Source organism: Choloepus didactylus, chromosome 1 (genome assembly GCF_015220235.1).
Source record: "Choloepus didactylus isolate mChoDid1 chromosome 1, mChoDid1.pri, whole genome shotgun sequence".
Taxonomy (NCBI): domain Eukaryota; kingdom Metazoa; phylum Chordata; class Mammalia; order Pilosa; family Megalonychidae; genus Choloepus; species Choloepus didactylus.
Window position 1 is genome coordinate 76,395,236 of NC_051307.1, and position 20,465 is coordinate 76,415,700.

The 20,465-nt window shown below is 37.5% G+C and overlaps 1 protein-coding gene across 5 annotated transcripts in view; it reads left to right on the forward strand.

Moving 5' to 3' along the window:
• Nucleotides 1-20,465, forward strand: part of NECTIN3 (nectin cell adhesion molecule 3) — a 166,543-nt gene that overhangs the window by 46,500 nt on the left and 99,578 nt on the right. For all 5 annotated transcript variants that reach the window (XR_005216577.1, XM_037835203.1, XM_037835206.1 and 2 more), the window contains exon 2: nucleotides 15,763-16,104. Coding sequence is in view for 4 of the 5 variants with exons in the window: in XM_037835203.1 (XP_037691131.1) it covers nucleotides 15,763-16,104 (342 nt within the window). In the remaining variant the exon portion in view is untranslated. The remainder of the gene's footprint in view (nucleotides 1-15,762; nucleotides 16,105-20,465) is intronic.

Consider the following 20,465-nt stretch of genomic DNA (forward strand, 5'->3'; position numbering starts at 1 on the left):
AAAAGAACACTGGGTACCTTTGTCTGTTTGTTTGTTTGTTTCCTTCCCCTGTTTTTCTACTCATCCATCCATAAACTAGACAAAGTGGAGTGTGGTCCTTATGGCTTTCCCAATCCCATTGTCACCCCTCATAAGCTACATTTTTATACAATGGTCTTCGAGATTCATGGGTTCTGGGTTGTAGTTTGATAGTTTCAGGTATCCACCACCAGCTACCCCAATTCTTTAGAACCTAAAAAGGGTTGTCTAAATTGTGCGTAAGAGTGCCCACCAGAGTGACCTCTCGGCTCCTTTTGGAATCTGTCTGCCACTGAAGCTTATTTCATTTCCTTTCATATCCCTCTTTTGGTCAAGAAGATGTTCTCCATCCCACGATGCCAAGTCTACATTCCTCCCCGGGAGTCATATTCCACGTTGCCAGGGAGATTCACTCCCCTGGGTGTCTGATCCCACGTAGGGGGGAGGGCAGTGATTTCACCTTTCAAGTTGGCTTAGCTAGAAAGAGGGCCACATCTGAGCAACAAAGAGGCATTTGGGAGGAGGCTCTTAGGCACAGTTACAGGGAGGCCTAGCCTCTCCTTTGCAGCAACCATCTTCCCCAGGATAAAACCTATGGTAGAGGGCTCAACCCATCAAACCACCAGTCCCCTATGTCTGTGGTCATGTTAGCAACCATCGAGGTGGGGTAGGCCAATACTACTGCATTCTCCACAGGCTCCTCAAGGGGGCACTACATATTTTTTCCTTTTTGATGTCTAGGAATCTGGTTTCCTTGATTAATTTATTCCAGAAATTCTAGAGATTGTTTGCACTCTTTTTCCTAGGCTTTTCTTGTTGGTTGACTTTGTTCTCTATCTGTTCTTTGGTGTTCAGTTCAGATTAGTCTAGATCTCTAGCATAGCTTCTGTTTGACTGGAAAGAAATTTCCAGCTCTTGTTATTCTGGTTCTTGCCCTGCCCATATGGAACCTTTTTTTTTTTTTCTTTTTATCTTTTTTTGAGTTTCTACCCAGATATGATTGACCCCTAACTGATTTTTCTAGACCAGACAGGGTTAGGTCTTAGGAGGATTGTGTAAGTAGTATCACGTATCCTGAGGATGAGACCCAAAAGGTTGTCAGGCTTTCCTGTGAGGCTTCTAGACTCTGTGCTTTTCCTATCCTGGCGAGCAGATGTTGCTTGTCGGCTCGCAACTCCCCACATACATAAAGAGTTCTGGTGTCTTTAATTCTCAGCATATCCTTTCTCTGCCATGGGCTTGCTTCACCGAGGGTGAATCTCTTTGCCAAAACTCCTTTTTTGACCTTTCTCCAAAAGTGGGCTTTCCTGACCTGCCCAGCAGGTCCTAAGCCCAAGAAGGGAGGATTTTTTAGCCTTTTGCCACCCTAAACTTTCACATGGTCAGAACAGTGATGCTACAGTTCCTGGCCTGGATGGGCTGGAACACTGGTCTCCAGCAGTGTAAATTCACCGATCAGTGGCTGGGTCAGTACTGGGCAGTGTCCCCTTTTGTACTTGGGGCAGAGTACTACTATGGTCATACCAGTCTTCAGCACTCCACCAGGTGGGATGGCACTGCCTGAAACTGCTTGCCTTAATGTTGGGGGATGGGTACCAGGAGCTGAGGCTAGGGTTACTCATTCTCTCACTGTAGTTTCTCGGACTCTTTGTCTCCACTTCTGTGGGTGCTGCACAGAACTTTCCTGGTCTCTGAAGTACCAGGACAGTTGACTTGTACTTTTTCTGCCTGTCCACTTGCTGTTTCTGGAAGTGGAGTGAACCCTACAGCTCCCTCTCTATTCTGCCATTTTTCCTCTCATCCACTTTTTGGCATGTGAACCAAGTTTTTCCTCAAAATATAGGATTTCCTAATACCCCAGAAACAGCCTTTCAGGTTGTTCCAGTTTGCTAATGCTGCCTTTTGGCAAAGCACCAGTAATGGATCAACTTTTTTAAAGGGGGTTAATTTGGTTACAAAGTTATAGTCTTAAGGCCATGAAGTGTCCAAGATATGGTGCCTTCATTGGAGGGTGGCCAGTGGTGTCAGAAAACCTCTGTTAGCTGGGAAGGCATGTGACTGGCATTTGCTCCGGAGTTCTGGTTTCAAAATGGCTCTCTTCCAGGGCATTCCTCTCTAGGCTGCAGCTCCTCAAAAATGTCACTCTTTAGTTGCTCTTGGGGCATTTGTTCTCTCTTAGCTTCTCCAGAGCAAAAGTCTGCTTTCAAAGGCCATCTCCAAAATATCTCTGTAAGCTGCAGCTCCTCTCTCAGCTCCTGTGCGTTCTTCAAAGTGTCCCTCTTGGCTGTAGCAAACTTGCTCCTTCTGTCTGAGCTTATATCGTACTCTAGTAAAGTATCTAATCAGAATTATCACCTACAATTGGGTGGGTTGCATCTCCATGGAAACACTCAATCAAAGAATTACAATCTAATCAACACTAATATTTCTACCCACACAGGATTGCATCAAAGATAATGGTGTTTTGGGGGACATAATAAATTCAAACTGGCACACAAGTTAAGACATCAGAAGAATTTTTAAGAGATGATTTAAATATTTTAATAATATTTGAGTTTGCAGCTTACAAATATTTTTCATATAAATTTTTATTTAATTCACTTGGCCAACTATACTTATTTCTATTTTGAAAGTTAAGGGTTCTTTACTTTTTTCAAAGTACTTATTTTGTTACAATTTCAAATTTTGACCTGTTTTAATCTAATAAATGTTTTTTTTTAATCTTCATTTTATTGAGATATATTCACATACCACGCAGTCATACAAAACAAATCATACATTCGATTGTTCACAGTACCATTACATAGTTGTACATTCATCACCTAAATCAATCCCTGACACCTTCATTAGCACACACACAAAAATAACAATAATAATTAAAGTGAAAAAGAAGAATTGAAGTAAAAAAGAACACTGGGTACCGTTGTCTGTTTGTTTGTTTGTTTCCTTCCCCTGTTTTTCTACTCATCCATCCATAAACTAGACAAAGTGGAGTGTGGTCCTTATGGCTTTCCCAATCCCATTGTCACCCCTCATAAGCTACATTTTTATACAATGGTCTTCGAGATTCATGGGTTCTGGGTTGTAGTTTGATAGGTTCAGGTATCCACCACCAGCTACCCCAATTCTTTAGAACCTAAAGAGGGTTGTCTAAATTGTGCGTAAGAGTGCCCACCAGAGTGACCTCTCGGCTCCTTTTGGAATCTGTCTGCCACTGAAGCTTATTTCATTTCCTTTCACATCCCTCTTTTGGTCAAGAAGATGTTCTCCATCCCACGATGCCAAGTCTACATTCCTCCCCGGGAGTCATATTCCACGTTGCCAGGGAGATTCACTCCCCTGGGTGTCTGATCCCATGTAGGGGGGAGGGCAGTGATTTCACCTTTCAAGTTGGCTTAGCTAGAGAGCGAGGGCCACATCTGAGCAACAAAGAGGCATTCGGGAGGAGGCTCTTAGGCACAATTACAGGGAGGCCTAGCCTCTCCTTTGCAGCAACCGTCTTCCCAAGGGTAAAACCTAGGTAGAGGGCTCAACCCATCAAACCACCAGTCCCCTATGTCTGTGGTCATGTTAGCAACCATCGAGGTGGGGTAGGCCAATACCCCTGCATTCTCCACAGGCTACTCAAGGGGGCACTACATATTTTTTTCCTTGTTTTTCTTTTTTTTTTTTTTTTAATTTCCCTTTGTTAAATCAACTGTATAAAAAAAATTAAAAAAAAACATACAATAAAAGAACATTTCAAAGAGACTATAACAAGGGAGTAAGAAAAAGACAACCAACCTAAGATAACTGCTTAACTTCCAACATGTTCCTACTTTACCCCAAGAAAGTTACCTAATATAGCAACATTTCTGTGAACTTGTTCCTACTATATACATCAGGAATTAACAGACCATAGTCATTCCTGGGCATCCCCAGAACGTTAAATATCTTATCTCTTCTTCTTGGATTATTGTTCCCCCTTCCTTAATTGCTCTCTATTGCTAGTTCCCCTACATTCTACATTATAAACCATTTGTTTTACATTTTTCAAAGTTCACATTAGTGGTAGCATATAATATTTCTCTTTTTGTGCCTGGCTTATTTCACTCAGCATTGTGTCTTCAAGGTTCATCCATGTTGTCCTATGTTTCACGACATCGTTCCTTCTTACTGCCGTGTAGTATTCCATCGTGTGTATATACCACATTTTCTTTATCCACTCATCTGTTGAAGGACATTTGGGTTGTTTCCATCTCTTGGCAATTGTGAATAATGCTGCTATGAACATTGGCGTGCAGATATCTGTTCGTGTCACTGCTTTCCGATCTTCCGGGTATTTGCCGAGAAGTGCAATAGCTGGATCGAATGGTAACTCTAGACCTAGTTTTCTACGGAACTGCCAGACTGACTTCCAGAGTGGCTGAACCATTATGCAGTCCCACCAACAATGAATAAGAGTTCCAATTTCTCCACATCCCCTCCAGCATTTGTAGTTTCCTGTTTGTTTAATGGCAGCCATTCTAACCGGTGTTAGATGGTATCTCATTGTGGTCTTAATTTGCATCTCTCTAATAGCTAGTGAGCTGAACATTTTTTCATGTGTTTCTTGGCCATTTGTATTTGCTCTTCAGAGAACTGTCTTTTCATATCTTTTGCCCATTTTATAATTGGGCTGTCTGTACTATTGTCATTGAGTTGTAGGATTTCTTTATATATGCAAGATATCAGTCTTTTGTCAGATACATGGTTTCCAAAAATTTTTTCCCATTGAGTTGGCTGCCTCTTTACCTTTTTGAGAAATTCCTTTGAGGTGCAGAAACTTCTAAGCTTGAGGAGTTCCCATTTATCTATTTTTTCTTTTGTTGCTTGTGCTTTGGGTGTCAAGTCTAGGAAGTGGCCGCCTAATACAAGGTCTTGAAGATGTTTTCCTACATTATCTTCTAGGAGTTTTATGGTACTTTCTTTTATATTGAGATCTTTGGTCCATTTTGAGTTAATTTTTGTGTAGGGGGTGAGGGACGGGTCCTCTTTCATTCTTTTGGATATGGATATCCAACTCTCCCAGCCCCATTTGTTGAAAAGACCATTATGACTGAGTTCAGTGACTTTGGGGGCCTTATCAAAGATCAGTCGGCCATAGATCTGAGGGTCTATCTCTGAATTCTCAGTGCGATTCCATTGATCTATATGTCTATCTTTGTGCCAGTACCATGCTGTTTTGACAACTGTGGCTTCATAATACGCTTCAAAGTCAGGGAGTGTAAGTCCTCCCACTTCGTTTTTCTTTTTTAGAGTGTCTTTAGCAATTCTAGGCATCTTCCCTTTCCAAATAAATTTGATAACTAGCTTTTCCAAGTCTGCAAAGTAGGTTGTTGGAATTTTGATTGGGATTGCATTGAATCTGTAGATGAGTTTGGGTAGACTTGACATCTTAATGACATTTAGCCTTCCTATCCATGAACATGGAATATTTTTCCATCTTTTAAGGTCCCCTTCTATTTCTTTTAGTAGAGTTACGTAGTTTTCTTTGTATAGGTCTTTTACATCTTTGGTTAAGTTGATTCCTAGGTACTTGATTTTTTTAGTTGCTATTGAAAATGGTATCTTTTTCTTGAGTGTCTCTTCAGTTTGTTCATTTCTAGCAAATAGAAGCATTACTGACTTATGTGCATTAATCTTGTATCCCGCTACTTTTTATTCAACAGTGGTGACAGCGGGCATCCTTGTCTTGTTCCTGATCTTAGAGGGAAGCCTTTCAGTCTCTCACCATTGAGTACTGTGCTGGCTGTGGGTTTTTCATATATGTTCTTCATCATATTGAGGAAGTTTCCTTCAATTCCTACCTTTTGAAGTGTTTTTATCAAAAATGGATGTAGGATTTTGTCAAATGCTTTTTCAGCATCTATTGAAATGATCATTTGGTTTTTCCCTTTCGAATTGTTAATGTGTTGTAATACATTGATTGATTTTCTTATGTTGAACCATCCTTGCATGCCTTGAATGAACCCCACTTGGTCATGGTGTATGATTTTTTTAATGTGTCTTTGGATTCGATCTGCAAGTATTTTGTTGAGGATTTTTGCATCTATATTCATTAGGGAGATTGGCCGGTAGTTTTCCTTTTTTGTAGCATCTTTGCCTGGTTTTGATATTAGATTTATGTTAGCTTCATAAAATGAGTTAGGTAGTGTTCCATTTTCTTCAGTGTTTTGAAAGAGTTTGAGTAAGATTGGTGTCAGTTCTTTCTGGAAAGTGGTAAAATTCCCCTGTGAAGCCATCTGGCCCTGGGCATTTATTTGTGGGAAGATTTTTGATGACTGATTGGATCTCTTTGCTTGTGATGGTTTGGTTGAGGTCTTCTATTTCTTCTCTGGTCAGTCTTGGTTGTTCATATGTTTCCAGGAAATTGTCCATTTCCTCTACATTATCCAGTTTGTTGCCATACAGTTGTTCATAGTATCCTCTTATAATTTTTTTAATTTCTTCAGGATCTGCAGTTATGTCACCTTTTTCATTCATTATTTTGTTTATATGGGTCTTCTCTCTTTTTGGTTTTGTCAGTCTAGCTAGGGGCTTGTCAATCTTGTTGATCTTTTCAAAGAACCAACTTTTGGTGATATTTATCCTCTCTATTGTTTTTTTGTTCTCTATATCATTTATTTCTGCTTTAATCCTTGTTATTTCTTTTCTTCTACTTGGTTTAGGATTGGTTTGCTTTTCATTTTCGAGCTTCTTCAGTTGATCCATTAGTTCTTTGATTTTGGCTCTTTCTTCCTTTTTAATATATGCGTTTAGTGCTATAAATTTCCCCCTCAGCACTGCTTTTGCTGCATGGCATAGGTTTTGATATGTTGTGTTCTCGTTTTCATTCGTCTCTATATATTTAGCAATTTCTCTTGCTATTTCTTCTTTAACCCACTGATTGTTTAGGAGTGTGTTGTTTAACCTCCAGATATTTGTGAATTTTCTAAGTCTCTGATGGTTATTGACTTCTAATTGTATTCCATTGTGGTCAGAGAATGTGCTTTGAATAATGTCAATCTTTTTAAATTTATTGAGGCTTGTTTTATGGCCCAGCATATGATCTATTCTGGAGAATGTTCCGTGAGCACTAGAAAAGTGTGTGTATCCTGGTGATTTGGGATGTAATGACCTGTATATGTCTGTTAAATCTAATTCATTTATCAGATTGTTTAGGTTTTCAGTTTCCTTATTGGTCTTCTGTCTGGTTGATCTATCTATAGGAGACAGTGATGTGTTGAAGTCTCCCACAATTATTGTGGAAACATCAATTGCTTCCTTTAGTTTTGCCAGTGTTTTTCTCATGTATTTTGTGGCACCTTGATTGGGTGCATAGACATTTACGATTGTTATTTCTTCTTGTTGAATTGCCCCTTTTACTAGTATGTATTGGCCTTCTTTGTCTCTCAAAATATCCCTGCATTTAAAGTCTATTTTATCTGAGATTAATATTGCTACACCTGCTTTCTTTTGGCTGTAGCTTGCATGAAATATTTTTTTCCATCCTTTTACTTTCAGTTTCTTTGTGTCCCTGTGTCTAAGATGAGTCTCTTGTATGCAACATATTGATGGTTCATTTTTTTTGATCCATTCTGCGAATCTATATCTTTTAATTGGGGAGTTTAATCCATTTACATTCAACGTTATAACCGTGAAGGCATTTCTTGAATCAGCCATCTTATCCTTTGGTTTATGTTTGTAATATTTTTCCCCTCTCTCTATTAATATCCTTTATTGTACCCATACCAAATCTCTTTAGTACTGAACCTTTCTCCAAGTCTCTCTGTCCTTTCTTTGTTTCTCTGTCTGTAGGGCTCCCTTTAGTATCTCCAGTAGGGCAGGTCTCTTGTTAGCAAATTCTCTCAGCATTTGTTTGTCTTTGAAAAATTTAAGCTCTCCCTCAAATTTGAAGGAGAGCTTTGCTGGATAAAGTATTCTTGGCTGGAAATTTTTCTCACTCAGAATTTTAAATATATCGTGCCACTGCCTTCTCGCCTCCATGGTGGCTGCTGAGTAGTCACTACTTAGTCTTATGCTGTTTCCTTTGTATGTGGTGAATTGCTTTTCTCTTGCTGCTTTCAGAACTTGGTCCTTCTCTTCCATGTTTGACAGTGTGATCAGAATATGTCTCGGTGTGGGTTTATTTGGATTTATTCTATGTGGAGTTCGCTGAGCATTTATGATTTGTGTATTTATGTTGTTTAGAAGATTTTGGAAGTTTTCCCCAACAATTTCTTTGAATACTCTTCCTAGACCTTTACCCTTTTCTTCCCCTTCTGGAACACCAACGAGTCTTATATTCGGACTTTTTATATTATCTGTCATATCCCTGAGGTCTGTTTCGATTTTTTCAATTTTTTTCCCCATTCTTTCTTTTATGCTTTCATTTTCCATTCTGTCATCTTCCAGGTCACTGATTCATTGTTCAACTTCCTCTATTCTTGTACTATGAGTGTCCAGAATATTTTTAATTTGGTCAACAGTTTCTTTAATTTCCATCAGATCATCTGTTTTTTTATTTAGTCTTGCAATGTCTTCTTTATGCTCTTCTAGGGTCTTCTTGATATCCTTTGTACCCCGTACTATGGTCTCATTGTTCATCTTTAGTTCTTTGAGTAGCTGCTCTAGGTGCTGTGTCTCTTCTGATCTTTTGATTTGGGTGCTTGGGCTTGGGTTATCCATATCGTCTGTTTTTTTCGTATGCTTTGTAATTTTCTGTTGTTTTTGGCCTCTTGGCATTTGCTGAACTTGATAGGGTTCTTTTAGGATTTGCAGACCAATTGAAGTCCTTATCTCTAATTTATCAGATCTACAGCTTCGTGGAGTACACTTTCTCTAACTAACCAGCAGGTGGCGTCCACGAGACACCTGTTCTCCACAAGCCAGTTCTCCCCTGCTTAGCCTTTGTGGTGAGTGGGGGAGTGAGTTTTGTGGGGTCCAATTGGTGTACCAAGCTTGTGTGTGTAGTTGTTGTTGCCCGCCCTGTATATGGGGCGTGTTTCTGGGCAGTCAGGGAGGAGGGGTAGCTCTAACAATCAAATCTCCCTGGTGATCCTAGAGTTTTAAAGCTGCTGCAATAGTCTAATCCTTCAGTTCAGTCCTGCCTCTGTTTGTCCCTGCCACTGACCCACAAGTCCTTGGTATTGGCGTATGGCTCCTGAGACTTGCAAGTGGGCCCCTCTTCCAGGCTGTGCACCCCCTGGTCCTCTGTTGAGGGATGACTGTGCTGTGTAGGGAGGCTCCCAGTCTGCTGCAATGATGGCTGAATGGGGCTTTGTTAATTCACACTGCTCCACCTTCCCAACTCTGGGACAATCAGCTGAGGTTGCAGGGAAGGGTAATGTCCACGCCCAGTTTTGTGGTGTGTGCCTGTTATTTGAAGCACTTCCGTCACACTGGGTTGTCTGGGGCAGCTCTGGGCTATGGGGCTGGCGATGGGCAGGAGTGTTTCCTGTCCACCAGGATGATGGCTGTGAGCAGACACCCCCCTTTTCTTGGGAAGTTGTGGTGTTTAGTGAATTTTCTCAGCCACTGGATTATTGCCTTTTGTCTCAGAGCTCTCTTAGTTCTGCTCTTGTCTTGACCTGCCCAAATTGCAAGTCTTTGAAGCTTTCCGTATTGGGCTTCTTAGAGTAATTGTTTTAGAAAAAGAGAAAAGGATTAAAAAAAAAAAAAATGGGCCCTCCTCACAGATCTAATGGGTTATTGAAATGCTAAGAGACAAAGCAATTAGGGCCATTAAGGAAAGGTCCACAGGGCAGAGAGATCAGCTTTTCTTCGGGATTTGCATATGAGCCTCAGGGCCTGAGCTCTGCCCTTCCCCTTTCTATGTTCACCAGAACTCCAAAAATCCTCCACTTTTATTTTGGAGTTTTTCGTGCTGTTTTTTTCTATGCCTGTCTCCTCTCTACTGCGCTGGCTGCTCTCAGATTCTCTGGTGTCTGGTCTCAGTCTATCTATGGTTGGAGTTCGGATCAGTAGAATGAGTTTCCGATAAGGGCTGCCACTGCAGTTCTCCCTTCTCCTTCCCGGAGCTGAGAGCCCCTCCTCCCACGGGACTGAGCCTGGCAGGGAGGGGTGTGGGTCCCCCGGCCACAAGAGCTTACAGATTTTGCTGATCTCAGCAGTTCATGGTTTCATGAGTGTTGTATGAAGTATGCCCAAAGTCAGATTGGTCTGTGGTGTCCAGTCCACGCAGTTCCTGGCTTTCTACCTACTTTCCTGGAGGAGTAACTAAAACTTACAGCTCACCAGTCCGCCATCTTGCCACACCTCCCTTAATCTAATAAATGTTTAAGTCAACTTAGATTAATTATAAATTATGCCTGTGATAAATTTGATTCATTTAAAATGTATTTAAGTGTGCGGATATTGCTGAGGATAATCTAGAATTTGATCTGAACGTATCTATATCTTAGAGATCTTTGCAGGTTTTGTTTGTCGTTTGACAGACACAAAAATACATGTTTTTATTTGTAGAATATTTCTTATACCTATTTTACGGATCCTAACATTCAAAGACCATGGGATCTAAAATGTCCAGGGTGCCTTCCCTTTCCTGTAGGTTGCGAAGCAAGGTGCAGTAAAAGTATCAAAACAAACAAAAAACTCAAGACATTTAGATTTGTGAAGCCATTATTTCTTCTTGGTTCATTTCTGAGGACAAGAAAGGGAACTGTTGCCACTTTTTTCATATTTTCATTTCAAACAGTTTTAAGAGAATCTTTAATGTGGATCTCAGGTGTCTTTAGTTTGTTTGCTTGTTTTGTTTTAAATAACCCCGTAGGAGTTATAGTATCTAAGTCATTAGCTTTTCTTTTCTGACACAAACTTCTTGTTTAATTGTTTATTTCCAAATGCTTTGTCTCTTCTGGGCAGTTTGTAAATACTAACTGAATTACTATTTAAAAACACTAAAAAAGTAGGTAGTTTTAGTGTTTTCTTTGGAGCTACTTAGATAGGGGAATTAAAACTCCTTTGTCCCTTTCTCTTTCTCTCTCTGTAAGGAAAATAAGTTTTTTAATTAATTAGCTAATGATAAAAAACTTAAATTGGAAAACAAGTCAGTGCATAGCAGAAACAGAGCATCATGTCTTACCATGGTTTTCCTTGACCCCAAGAGTATGACAAGGTTAGCATCTTAGTAGATACGAAAGGTTCAATTCTTTGCTGTTCTTCAGCCCATTTATATTCCCACATTTCGTCACCATTAATGAGAAACTTACTCTAGATAATTTAGGCCTTTTATAAACATTTATGGTTCCCCGGGACACTCCTGCTGTCCATTCAGACTCAGGTTCATATGAGAATGTGACAGGAAGGAATAGGCCCATGGTTTGGGAGTTCTTGAGTATTGAGACAGTCTAATATTGTTTGGCCTAAAAACCACAATGAATAATCTACTCCACAATTTTAAGATTCCACAGGGAAAAAAATTATTTTGAAATGGTTTTTAACTCTTCGGTTTAGTTCAGGAATGGAGACTTAGACTCTTTTGGTTGGAAGCACCAGAAATTAACTCTGGTTAACTAAAACACAAAAATGGTGGTATGTAATTAGAAGCTTACAGAATTCAAGGAACAACTAAATTACCAAGTTACATAGCCTTGATCAAAGGATTAAGGGTTAAAACAAAGATGCATATATCAAAAAGTTACTTTGTAACAAGGAAAACATGCTCAGAACATTTTTATTGAAAAATTCAAAAGTTAGAATTACCTCCTAAAAGTGAAACAGAAAATAATTAAAAATCTAATAGTTATATTGATTAACATTTGTTTATCAGTGAGGTTGAACATTTCTTTAAAGTTACCGTTTATAGTTCTTTTTAAATAACTACTCATGCTGTTTGTTCATGAAGGGAGTTAATTTTTCTGGTCAAATCTATCAGCCTTTTTCTTAGTGGTTTTTCTACCTTTGCTGGCATGTTGAAAGAGGCTTCCCCTCTTAAATGTTGTAGATTATATTTATATGTTTCTGATTCAGTGGACCAGTCTCACCATCCCCCCACCCCCTATCCTCAAATAATCCCTTTTGTGATGGTGGCCCATTAGGCCATGATTCTTATGGAATGTAAGGAAATAGAAATATCCTTCCCATGTAATTGTGATACTTCCCTTATCGTAACTCTCCATTCCCTCCTCCCCCTAATAGGGATAATTTTTTTATGCTTTTATTTTTTGTCTGCTTTTTATTGTGAAAATTAGTTATTATCAACAATTCTGTGATCAAAGAACACAAAAACTAAAGTTTCTCTCTTTAGTCTTCAGTAATCTTTATACCTAAAGATAGCTGCATTCATGTCAGATAAACAATAACAAAAAGTTATTGTCAGTTTGTTTACAGGCCTAGGTGGCTAATTTTTTACATTTAGGTTTTCAGTCTTTCTGGAATTTGTGTGTGTGTGTGTGTGCATTTTGTATAAAACAGGGATCTGTATTTTTCCAAATACTTTTCTCTTGTCCTTGCAGCATTTTTTCAATAATTCATTATTTTCTTACACGCACAAAATCTTACTTTATTGTATACTGTATTGCCTTATATATGTAGGTCTGTTTCTGTACTTTTAATTGCTTAATGATACTAATACCAAATTTTTCATTAATTTACCTTCATATATCCTCTCTCCCATTCATATAACCGCTACCCCGTACTGGATGGTCCATCGCTGTTTTTGAAATATTTCTTAACTATTATCCTTAGTCTGTTTTTTCTCGAATTTTTATCAGAGTTCTCACTGGAATTGCATTCAGTTTGTGTATTCATTGAGGGTAATTTACTTCCAGATAGTAATATGTTTTCCCAATTAGGAACGTAGTATGTCTGTCCCATTTATCCAAGTCAATCATTCAAGTTTAAACGGATTTTTAAAATATTAATGTGATAGCAAATACTAACTGAATATTTTTCTGCAATAAGTTTATAAAGGTAACCACCTGTTATAGCATGCATTAATTATATATTTTATATGCAGTTTGCAGGTACTTTGTTAGCAACCATGTTTTAGTTTCCCAGGCTGTGTAAAGCAGATACTATGAAATGGTTTTGGCTTAAAAAAGGAGAATTTACTAGCTTACAAGCTTACAGTTTGAGGGCTTGAAAATGTCCAAATCAGGGCATCATCAAGGTAATGCTTTCTTCCTGAAGACCTGCTGCTTGGTAGTCCTTGGTTCCCCTGCCACATGGCAAGGCACATGGCAACATCTACTGGACTCTCTCTTCTCTTCTAGGTTTACTTGCTTTCACCTTCTTCCTTCCTTGGCTTTTTCTCTTTGTCCGAATTTATATTCTCTCATAAGGGACAATAGTAAGAGAATTAAGACCCATCTGATTGAGGTGGGTCACACCTTAATCGAAGTAGCCATATCAAAACGTTCTGCCTACAGTGGTTCCACACCCATAGAGATGGATTAATTTTAAGAGCCTCTTTTTTTCTGGGGTACATATAGCTCCAAATCACCATAAACCATATCATTGATTCTAATAGCTCTTCAGTTGACCTTGGATTTCCAGGTAATAGCTGTTCAAATAGTAATTCCATCTAGCCCTTTGTAATACTCACCCTTCTCAGTTTTTCATATCTTATTGTATTGTTTTAAATTTCCAGTCTCATTTGAAAGTTGGCCTTGTCTTGATCCTGTCTTTAATAATCATGCCTCCTTTTTCTTTTTTAGTATGGTGATGGCCATTGATTTGAGAGGAACATACTTTTTCTCAATTCAAAACCAGGAAAAGAATGTTAAATTAAATTACTTTTTAGCATTAATTATAGAAAATCATATGAGCTTTCAGTGCGATGAAGTCTTAAAATATAATCCTGACCCATCCTTACATTCTTGAAATAATCCTACTTGGTTATGGTGTATTTTTCTTTAAATACAGAGCTGGATTTTATTTTATAATCTTTTGTATAATTTTTAAATTACTATTCATAAGATTGTTTTTTAAGTTTTTGTATCTTTCACAGTTTAGTACGAGTAGTACGAGGCTTATGATAGCTTGCAAAGATGCATTAGAACATTATCCATAGTTTTTATACCTTGGATTAATTTTAAAATCCTAATAATTGTTTATACCTGGAAATGTGATAGAATAAGATGGCAACTTTTGGGGGCATGATCCTTTTTGGGGGCAGTTGTTAAGAAACAAAACAAAACTTTTTTTTCTTTTTCTTCCATGGCTATTAAGTATAGTCAGTGTGCATCACCAGTTCCTTACTATAATTTCCTCAGTCTTCTCTTGGTTGGTCAAGTTTGCTGTGTATTTTTTTTTTTTTTCCCAAAAAAGGGCTTATGGAAATAACATTATAGAATTCTTTTTGTTGTGGGTTAGAACTTTTGAACATGTTTAAACTCATTTTTACCGATTATCTTGATGTCCTTCTGCATTTTTTTGTATTCATTGAAAACTTTTAGTTAGTTTTAAAGATGTTATTGTCTTTTCTTATGATTTTTTTTTTTTTTTTTTTAATCCTTCATCCACTGGGCCCTGCCACCTAGTGGGCAATGAATAAGGGAGTTTTGAAATGAGCTCCTACCATATAAACTCCATTGTGTTGAGTGCTATGGGAGATGGATAAAATGTTCCGTGTGGTGTGTGCTTCCTTTAAGGACCTAAAGTTTGGATGAGGAAACAAGACATGGGCTCCTCAGACCCCAGAACTGTTACCATGAGTGGTCAGAGCAGGAAAGTTCTGACTCTGAAAAGAGGAGTGACAGCCTGTGATGGTGTTTATTAGAATTTATTATGATTTATTTCCCACTGTTGACTTCTCATTTTGATTAGTATTACAATTGAGTATTTCCCTAGTTAATTTACCAGGGCGCATATGTGAGTGATAAACTTTCCAAGAACTTGTTGTATATGTCCTTTTGTACTTGTCAATAAACAGCACTTGTTCAACTGTAGTATTCATGAATATTTATCTTATTTCTCTCAAAAAGATAATAGATTTTGCTTCATTATTTTTAGGAAAATCCATATTGTAAGGAAGGAGTTTGATATTTCATTTTAACTTTCTCCTTTGTTGATGGTGCTTGTGGGTTTTTGTTTTTGTTTTTGTTTTTGCCTCAACCTTGAAATGGAAAAAAAAAGTGGTTTCACATTTATATAAGGGTTTCTTTATTAATATGGTTTTCTGTATGGTCTTTGTTAAATGAGTGGTCTAAATGGGCTGTGTTAAATGAATTTTTAAAGTATAAACTTTTTACATAGGGACCCTCCAAAAGAAGATACTTAGGTATTATAGTTGTTTTGAACTGTTCCTACATGTATTAGTTATCTACTGCTGTATAACAAATTGTCCCAAAACTTAGCACATTTATACTTAAAACAAGACACATTATTAACTCTCAGTTTCTGTGGGTCAGAAATCCAGTCACATCTCAACTGGTTAACCTGCTTCAGAGTCTCTCACAAGGCTGCAATCAAAGTGTCACCCAGGGATAGGGTCTCATCTGAAGCCTTGTCTCGGGAAGGTTCTGCTTCCAAACTGATTCTTGCTCCCAATCTATTGCTTTTTCCACTGTAACACATTTTGATGGGTATTTGATTTATTTGAGAGCTGACTCATCTCATATTCAGCCTGGGGGACATCATCTTCCAGTCCTTTTTGTTTGACAATCATGTTTGTTTATATATATGATTGAATTTATATGAGTCTTATACATATATGTTGAGTAAGTCATATTTAGCATAACTCTTTTCCATTTTAAGAATTTTACTTTTTTCTCCCTATAGGTGCCTTAGCTGGACCGATTATTGTGGAGCCACATATCATAGCAGTATGGGGAAAGAATGTGTCATTGAAATGCTTCATTGAAGTTAATGAAACTATAACACAAATTTCATGGGAGAAGATACATGGCAAGAGTTCACAGACTGTTGCAGTTCATCATCCTCAATATGGATTCTCTGTTCAAGGGGAATATCAGGGAAGAGTCTTGTTTAAGAACTATTCACTTAATGATGCAACAATTACTCTACATAACATAGGATTCTCTGATTCTGGAAAATACATATGCAAAGCTGTTACATTCCCAGGTGGAAATGCTCAGTCCTCTACAACTGTAACTGTTTTAGGTAGGTATGCTTAAATTAGTTTTTTAGGGGTTGGTGGTGGGGATTATAAAAAAGTATTTTCAAGAATTTAAAATGGTTGAAGTTGTAAATCTGTTTGGGTTGAAAGTAAAGCAATTCAATTGATTTTACAAGTTTTGTCCTAAAATTTTGTTGTTCTAGATTCTCTTAAAAAAAATCTTGTCTATTTACATGCTTATCTATATAACTCTACATGGTTCTTAACTATTTTACTTCATGAAAGGTAATTTTGTAGTTATAATAGTAATTTTCATTATTGCTCCTTAAATTTTCAGTCTTTATTTAAATTGGTATCTTTAGTTAATTAATCCATTATTGGGTTTAATGACTGTTTTCTTAGAGACATTGACTCCTCATGTTTCAGGTTTTCACATCAAATTTTATTCTTGTTCTTGTGGATTTGCATAGTGATTTGCGTCTTGTGCTATTGTTCATAATAAATGTTCCTTCTGCCTTTTTTGTATCTGATAATTGTTGAAGTTTCTGGTGGGCTTTCAAGTAAGCTTATTAAGATTAAGAAAGCTACTTGCAGTGGAAGGTAAGCCAATTTGGGAAGCCTAGTATTTTTGGAATAACAACAATTAAGGAGTAATAGCAACTTGTGTCTGACACAGAACTATACTGCTCAGATCATTCTTCAAAAAATGGACTTGTTGCTCAGCTACCATGATTGTGGTTAGCTGATTGTCTCTAGCTCTTAGCTCCTTTAAACCTACTTCAGCTTGTGATTTGAGGTTCCTGTTCTTTTGAGGTGGCCCCATGCAAGTGTATAAGCAGTTAGTGGTGGCTGAGGGCAAGTTTATCTTGGGTTTAGTGACTGAATAAATGGTGTTTGAGGACCTAGCCATTTCTGCCCAATGTGGGAGTCCTTTAATGGACAGTCTTTGTTTCAGATCTCCGCTTTGGCTGGCAGATACTTTATCAGGTTTGCTGATCATTCCTCCTATCCAATCCTTCCTTTTCTCACAGATGTTACTATTTCTAATAAACTTTTTGCACCCCTCTCTTGGTCTCAGTGTCTGTTCCCCAGAGTACCAAACAGGTATACAGCCCTGTTATTTAATGGCATAATGCCAGAGTCTCTGAAATTAAAGAAGGCAGTTTCATCCAAATTCACTATTTAGTTTTTCATGTTGAGAGATACTATTTAAAAATAGAAGTAAAATTAAATATTTAAGATTTAGTATGTTTAAGAAACCACTCTAAAGCTGTGGGGAAGTGTAACTTAAGTTTAAGAGAGATACTATTTAAAAATAGAACTATAATTAAATATTTGAGGTTTAGTATGTTTAAGATATCACTCTAAAGCTGTGGGGAAGTATAACTTAAGTTTAAGAAAAGGATACTTCTGAAAATTTTCTGATTGGAAGGCAAGACATAAATATTGGAAAAATGGAGCATGGTACAATAGAGTAAAAAAGGTCACAAAAAAGTTCATTGTCATGAAAGTAATATATAGATATTGCTGTATGTTTTGCATGTGAAAGAGAGAGCTCATGGGGATGAAATCACTTTTTTTTCTTTAACTTTTAGTAGTTCCCCCTAAATTAACCTTGGCTTAATACCCCAAACTGTTTATAGTACAATACGAGTCATGATTTTATCAATGCCTACTTGTCTAGCTGTATCTTGACCATTCCTAGTTCCACCACTCCCAACAATCCAAGTCTTAACAATCATAATAAACTATTTGCAGTTCTGTTAATCTGTTTATATTTTGACATGTGCTTTTTCTTCTTTCTGGATTGCCTTTCTTTTCCTCCTGTCTCCTCACATTCTTCTGTTTAATACTGGATTGCCTTTTTTGCCTCCTGTGTCTCTTCCCACATTCTTCTTTTCAATACTATTTATCAAATCATGTCCTTTTGGAAGGCATTCTTAACCTATCTCCCCTAATCAGATGCTTCTTTGCTCTTTTCCCATTTTATCTTAAGCATATCTTTACTGCAGCAGTTACCATACTGTTTATTGTATGTTTTCTCCATTTTAAGCATGGGGTAGACTGGAACTATGCCCTTTAAAATTTAACTTTATACTTCTAAAGACTTTAAGAGTCACTAACATATAGCTAATATTCAATAAATGTTATTTGAGTAGGATATAGGAATGAATTGGTTGATGTGGTAATCTAGAAACATTTTACAGAAGAAAATGTTGAGTCAGTCCTTGAATGATGGGTAAGTTTCAGGTACGCAAAAATGGAAGAAGTTTAGGGAGACGTTATTCTGGTAGCAACCTTTCAGTTGTGATAGCCCAGAATGTCTTGAAACATTGCCAAGTGTCCTCTGGAGGACAAAAGTCACCCCCCATCAAGAGCCACTGCATTGGGGAATGATGAATAAATTTATTGAACTTTTTTTCCCCCAATAGACAAGAACTAAAGGCTAGAAAGATGGAGTTAGACCACATTAAAACCACTTAAATGTTAAGATAGAGTATTTCAGCTATATATCTTTGGAAATGAGAACCTAGTATACTATGATTGTACTGCTTCTCACCTCCCTTCTACTCTTAGACACTTGAACTGTTTCAAGTTCATGGACCAGCATTGGCATTACTTGGGAGCTTTATATAAATACAGAATTACAAGCCCCTCCCAGACTTATTGAGTGGTAATCTATATTTTAATAAAGTAACCAAATGATTTGTATGCACAATAAAGTTTAATAAAGGAAGAACTAGTAGGACTTCGTAATAGACTGGATATAAGAAACAAAGGAAGCTTGAATAATGTGTTTTGAACCTTGGTGATTGAGTAATTTATGTTACCATTAATTTAAAATGGGACACCTGAATGAAAACCAGATGTTGGGGATTGGGAGGATGAGATGATGAGTTCAATATTAGGTTTATTGAGCTCGAAGCTCTATAGATGAAATAATATTGAGCAGACAGAAACTGAGGAGTCAAGCCTGATATCAAGATTGGAGAGAGTTAAGGATCATTGTGGTAGTAGTGTTTATCAGATGAAAGTTTCTAATGGAGAGACAAAAAGTAACTGAAGGCCTAGGACTGAGTATTTATTGAGGCAAACAATGGAAAAGAAATAGAGATGAAGAGTTCAAAGAGAGCTATGAGAAGAACTGGAGCAAAGTATTATTATTTTTTTTACCAAGAAAAGATAAAATTTTTAAGGAAAGATGACTCTAGCATCCCTTCTGCATAGAAAAATGATTTTGAGTGATTTATTTCAGTTCCTTTAAAGGATAATGCATAATAGTATTGTTCTAAATCTGTAGCCTAGAAGTTAATTCATTAAATACAACAGATACCTTTATGCATTAGGAATTAATTTTGTTAGAACTGATTGGGAAGGGCTGCTCTAAAGTAGCAAATCTACAAAATTAGTGCAGGAGAATAGACATAGTAAGAAGTGTCGGGAAAATTCAAGAACCAAGGCCCTACAGAATTGTTATTACATAATTTGTTACTTCCTTTTGATGGAATATATGGTCGTTAAAACTATGACTAAGAGAAGTATTGCTACCTGAAAAAAACTTATCCACAAAATTATAGGCATACCCTGCAAGAATCCATCTATGTAAAATCTAGACATAGAAAAAAAAAATGGAAGAGAATGGAAGAATATGATAATGATTATAAGGATCATGAAATTGTGAATAGTTTTCCCATTTTTCTAATTTTCAGTAATATTACTTTTGCATTTAAAAAATAGACTTCCACTGCTGGCCATGATGGCATAACAGGGATTGGACTTACCCCTGTATGCTAGGAACAAGAAGACTGGGCAAATGATAGGAAACAGTTTTTAGTTATTGGGCAACAAGCAGTGTAGACCTGTGATCTCTGAGAGAAAGAGGTGGGGGGGTGGAAACAAGGTGAGCCCTACAGTTGCTCCACCTTCCTGCTTAGGCAGTTTCTATGCTACAACTCATTGTAAGTGAATTGAAATAGACCATGGTTTTCTAACTAAGTTGAAAAGACAGATTGGAGAGGCCAAGGTGACTAGAATTTACAGGGCAAAATACTGGAAAGGAGGAAGCAGAACAGAGAGAGAGTCTCAGAGATGTATAGAAGGGACCTTTGATATCTTTGGTTAAATACTTATCTTCCTACATTTGAGAAGAAACTTGAAGCTGGGAAAGAACCACCAGAAAGCACTAGACCTAACAATCCTGATGCTCACCCAGGGCTGGGAAAATTTCATGTTCTCACCAATCCAAAACCTGATAATACACAGGGCATTGGATAACATCTCAAGAGGTCAGAGAAAGCAGCAGCAAAACTACTAGGGAAGGATGAGTGACCAAAATGAGAAAAGTAACTTCAGAAAGTAAATAAAATTACATCCAGGAGATAGATTCGCTTCAGAAGATATGTAA